The 6009-nt window shown below is 43.5% G+C and overlaps 2 protein-coding genes across 2 annotated transcripts in view; both read left to right on the top strand.

The window, feature by feature from the left end:
- The first annotated feature begins 617 nt into the window (after positions 1-617).
- On the top strand, positions 618-1612 carry LOC131365563 (DNA-binding protein inhibitor ID-1-like). Its single transcript, XM_058409204.1, has 2 exons — positions 618-1076; positions 1212-1612. The coding sequence occupies exons 1-2, from the start codon at positions 714-716 to the stop codon at positions 1245-1247; spliced, it is 399 nt and encodes a 132-aa protein (XP_058265187.1). The 5' UTR covers positions 618-713; the 3' UTR covers positions 1248-1612.
- Positions 1613-3005: 1393 nt separating this feature from the next.
- The window catches only part of ndnl2 (necdin-like 2), a 20947-nt gene continuing 17943 nt past the window's right edge, over positions 3006-6009 (top strand). The window contains exons 1-2 of the mRNA XM_058410771.1: positions 3006-3168; positions 3438-3548. Coding sequence (XP_058266754.1) covers positions 3133-3168; positions 3438-3548 — 147 coding nt within the window. The 5' untranslated portion in view covers positions 3006-3132. The remainder of the gene's footprint in view (positions 3169-3437; positions 3549-6009) is intronic.

The following is a 6009-nucleotide window of genomic DNA, read 5'->3' on the forward strand; positions in this document are numbered from 1 at the left end:
TTCCAGAGTTTCGGAATGTAAATCAGAAAGACACGGAAAAGTCCCGGATGAAGCCGAGACAAAAAATGTAAACACAAATATTTATCCTTTATTTAAAACATGCAGTGCATTTCACAAAATAATGAATAATCATAATCATCATCATAATAAATAATGAAAGTTCCTCAAAAACACGTAAATAAACCTCATTTACACACACACACACACACACACACACACACACACACACACGTGTCAGAGAGTACTTACAGAGCAGATCCTGAACCTGGACATATTTACTGAGATTGAGTGTTTATTTATATATCTAGTGTATTGAAGTAATCACTATGCAAATATAATGAAATAGATACAACAACAACTAATAATAATAATAATAATAATTTCACAGTGACATTTTAGAATGGTTAGTTAAATTAGTTTTTTAATATTTTTAAAATAAACATAATTGCTAATCAGAACTTCATATAGGAAAAGCAATTTAAATTAAAATCCTATTTAACACACACACACATTCACTGGACCGCAGCTTTCACAGTTTGCCGAAGCCACGCCCCCTGCTTGTCACCTAGGCCACGCCCCCTCCCCACATGCATATAAAAGCAGCTCCAGCGCGTGCGACGCTCCAGTGTTGCTCTGTGGAGAAATTCTAGCTCTTGCTACAGCTCCGTGTTTATTAAATAAAGGAGAGGTTTCTTCTGCGTCGGTGAGTCAGGATGAAGGTTGTTGGATCTACCTGTGCGTTGAAGAGTAAGGTGGGTGGAGAGGATGTGGTGCGCTGCCTGTCTGAGCAGAGCCTGTCCATCTCCAAGTGCAAGCTGCCACTGCTGGACGAGCACATGAGCGTCTTCCTGCAGGACATGAACAGCTGCTACAGTAAGCTGAAGGAGCTCGTGCCCACGCTGCCCACCAACAAGAAGGCCAGCAAGGTGGAGATCCTGCAGCACGTCATCGACTACATCTGGGACCTGCAGGTGGAGCTGGACTCGCCGTGTTCGGTCCGGCAGCACCAGGGCATGGCGGTGACACGGACGCCACTCACCACGCTCAACACAGAGATCGGCAGCATTTCTGTGGAGGTACGATCACGTGCAACACACCGCCCTGCATCATACTTAACATATTACCCTGAACACGGGCAGTGCTGTCTAAAGGTGCTTAAAGTGTGTGTAGAACCTCAGGTTCTCATCGGGTTCCTCTTTGTTTCTCTCCAGAACACTTGCTCAGATGACAGAATCCTGTGCCGCTGAAAGCCACCAAGCATCAACACTGCTGATGGGAAAACGGCCAGAACCTCCTCAGTGTGTGTGTGTGTGTGTGTGTGTGTATGTGTGTGTGTGCGAGAGGTCCATGAAGTCCTGCATGGTGTCTTGTCTGTGGTCAGCGTGATGACAGACCCTGCATCACTTCACCATGCCTTAAACATTCCTGGTTCTAATTATTTTTCTATAAAGTGTCTTCACACACAGAGAAGTTTATATTTTGTTTAAAAGCAAAAAAGAAACATTTCTCAGATTTCTGAGTCCAGTGTGTATTGTATATTACAATGACCTGATGTTTATGACCATGTGTTATGGCAATGTTATTAATACAGAGCGTATTTTGTGAAACTAAACGATGTTTCTGTGTCCTTCCTCTAAACTTTTACTGAGTGAAAATATGTAAAAAAAAGCTCATTCACACACACACACACACACACACACACACACACACAGCATGTTGTTAATTTAAAGAAGATCCGGATTAAATGATGAAATTCAGGATAAAGTTTGTGAAGAGTCACAATGCAGCCAAACACTCTACAGTCCTGTGTGTGTGTGTTTTGTGCTTGGCTGCACTCCCGGTCCATCTGCAGCAGGATTTACTCTGTTTGTTAATGTTTCAATCAGCTGTGTGTCGGGAATGTGGAGCTTTTTAAACCTGAACTTCCCCAGGTGCAGAACGGCGCCACTCTGTCTGAGCCCTACTGCCCTCCCCTGTCCCTGACACACACACACACACACTCTCACACACACACACACACACACTCTCTCTTACACACACACTCTCTCTCTCTCTCACTCACACACACACACACTCTCTCTCACTCACACACACACACTCTCTCTCTCTCACCTGAGGGTGATACAGGAGGGTGATACCCAGTGGTGAAACAGGAAAGAGAGACAGCAGGGTGAGACAGGAGAGAGAGACCTGAGGGTGAGACAGGAGAGTACATCTTGTACATCACGTGTGTGTGTTGATGTGTGTGTGTATAGGTGTGTGTGTGTTGATGTATGTGAGAGTGTGTGTGTGTGTGTGTGTGTGTGTTACACGCTCGACTGATATTTGATATTTAAAACTGATATTTTCACACAAAAAAATACATTTATAAAACTGAAATTCCACATCTAATCTAATCTAATCTAAAACATTTGAATTGAATGTCCGCTCAGTGCACAAATACAGAGTTAGGGCGCCACCGTGTGGCTATAAGAGTGATTCACTTTAGTGAACCGATTCTTTCGAACGGCTCCTAAACTTTCTCTGTTTAATCCAGACATCCTCTGAATTTATTGATTATTTACAATCAGACGATCTTACATTTATGATGTCCATACAGTCACGTGGTCTAGACTGACTTCTATTATTGCTAACACACACACACACACACACACACACACACACACACACCGAGCGATTTAACCAATCAGAGGCTCTGTTGATGTTAACGCTTAACATGGAGTACATGTTGTTTTTTCCCTACCTGTTTTCCAACAAATCCCGCCTCCTCAGCTACGATTGGATCGTGGATAGAAACGGAACGAGTCTGAATTTTGATTAATTTTAAATATTTGTAATATGTAACATTGCCTGAAACAAAAAAGAAAATAAATTAATTCAATTTGTTACAGAACAGTAATGAAGGTGTGCGTGAAGCGAGCAACATTATGATTATTATGTAAATAAACCCGGAAGTAATATTAGTCAGAGGCTCGATTAGCCAATCCCAGCTCAGGGGGCGGTGTTTTGTGGAATAGAGGTGGAAATAGAATAACGCGGGAGGCTGTAGTTCGGTTTGCTAAGTAGTTTGTTTAAAAATTGTTTAAATTTGTAAACGATTTAATATTTATATCACGGTGTCGGTATCTAGAGATGTCTCAGAATAAAAGAGCCGCGTCTCAGAACAGGGTAAAAACAATTTAACACTTAATTGATTTTCGGTGTTTTAGTTAGCATTAGCAGACTGCCGGTGTTAGAGTTAGCTTTTAAATTTGGAGAGAATTCCAGACATTTTCTCTTAAAACTCCGATTCTTCATCAGAGGTGTGAGATCAGGAGTTTAGTAAAGCTCTGTGTGTCTCACGGCTGTAGGTTCTGGAGGGAAAAGGAAAGCAGAAATGAAAGGATGTTGATGTGTTGTGTGTGTGTGTGTGTGTGTGTGTGTGTGTTACTGTACAGAGGTCTCAGGTGGTGTTAGATGAGGATGATGAAGGGTCACTCACTCAGCCCAGTGTGTCTCAGGTACATAAAGCCAGAGAGAACTTCACACCTGTACAGGTGGACCGCAAGGTAAACAGACACACACACACACACACACACACACACACACACACACACACACACACACTAATAACACTATCTCACCATCTCACCGTGCACACACACACACACACACACTAATAACACTATCTCACCATCTCACCGTACACACACACACACACACACACACACACACACACTAATAACACTATCTCACCATCTCACCGTACACACACACACACACACACACACACACTAATAACACTATCTCACCATCTCACCGTACACACACACACACACACTAATAACACTATCTCACCATCTCACCGTACACACACACACACACACACACACTAATAACACTATCTCACCATCTCACCGTGCACACACACACACACACACACACACACTAATAACACTATCTCACCATCTCACCGTACACACACACACACACACACACACACACTAATAACACTATCTCACCATCTCACCGTACACACACACACACACACACACACACTAATAACACTATCTCACCATCTCACCGTACACACACACACACACACACACTAATAACACTATCTCACCATCTCACCGTGCACACACACACACACACACACACACACTAATAACACTATCTCACCATCTCACCGTACACACACACACACACACACACTAATAACACTATCTCACCATCTCACCGTGCACACACACACACACACACACACACACACACACACACACTAATAACACTATCTCACCATCTCACCGTGCACACACACACACACACACACACACACACTAATAACACTATCTCACCATCTCACCGTACACACACACACACACACACACACACACACTAATAACACTATCTCACCATCTCACCGTACACACACACACACACACACACACACACTAATAACACTATCTCACCATCTCACCGTACACACACACACACACACACACACACACTAATAACACTATCTCACCATCTCACCGTACACACACACACACACACACACACTAATAACACTATCTCACCATCTCACCGTACACACACACACACACACACACACACACACTAATAACACTATCTCACCATCTCACCGTACACACACACACACACACACACACACACACACACTAATAACACTATCTCACCATCTCACCGTACACACACACACACACACTAATAACACTATCTCACCATCTCACCGTACACACACACACACACACACACACACACACTAATAACACTATCTCACCATCTCACCGTACACACACACACACACACACACACACACACACTAATAACACTATCTCACCATCTCACCGTACACACACACACACACACACACACTAATAACACTATCTCACCATCTCACCGTACACACACACACACACACACACTAATAACACTATCTCACCATCTCACCGTACACACACACACACACACACACACACACACTAATAACACTATCTCACCATCTCACCGTACACACACACACACACACACACACACACACTAATAACACTATCTCACCATCTCACCGTACACACACACACACACACACACACACACACACACTAATAACACTATCTCACCATCTCACCGTACACACACACACACACACACACTAATAACACTATCTCACCATCTCACCGTGCACACACACACACACACACACACTAATAACACTATCTCACCATCTCACCGTACACACACACACACACACACACACACACACTAATAACACTATCTCACCATCTCACCGTACACACACACACACACACTAATAACACTATCTCACCATCTCACCGTACACACACACACACACACACACACACACACACACACACTAATAACACTATCTCACCATCTCACCGTACACACACACACACACACACACACACACACACACACACTAATAACACTATCTCACCATCTCACCGTACACACACACACACACACACACACACACACACACACACTAATAACACTATCTCACCATCTCACCGTACACACACACACACACACTAATAACACTATCTCACCATCTCACCGTACACACACACACACACACACACACACACACACTAATAACACTATCTCACCATCTCACCGTACACACACACACACACACACACACTAATAACACTATCTCACCATCTCACCGTACACACACACACACACACACACACACACACTAATAACACTATCTCACCATCTCACCGTGCACACACACACACACACACACACACTAACACTATCACACTATCTCACCATCTCACCGTACACACACACACACACACACACACACACACACACTAATAACACTATCTCACCATCTCACCGTGCACACACACACACACACACACACACACTAATAACACTATCTCACCATCTCACCGTGCACACACACACACACACACACTAATAACACTATCTCACCATCTCACCGTGCACACACACACACACACACACACACTA

Source organism: Hemibagrus wyckioides, linkage group LG15 (genome assembly GCF_019097595.1).
Source record: "Hemibagrus wyckioides isolate EC202008001 linkage group LG15, SWU_Hwy_1.0, whole genome shotgun sequence".
In the NCBI taxonomy this organism is placed as follows: Eukaryota; Metazoa; Chordata; class Actinopteri; order Siluriformes; family Bagridae; genus Hemibagrus; species Hemibagrus wyckioides.

Excerpts from the sequence above, each read along its gene's own strand:
- LOC131365563 (XM_058409204.1), top strand. The coding sequence starts at position 714 with ATGAAGGTTGTTGGATCTACCTGTGCGTTGAAGAGTAAGGTGGGTGGA. Across the intron at positions 1,077-1,211 it reads TCGGCAGCATTTCTGTGGAG|AACACTTGCTCAGATGACAG; the intron begins GTACGATCACGT and ends GTTTCTCTCCAG.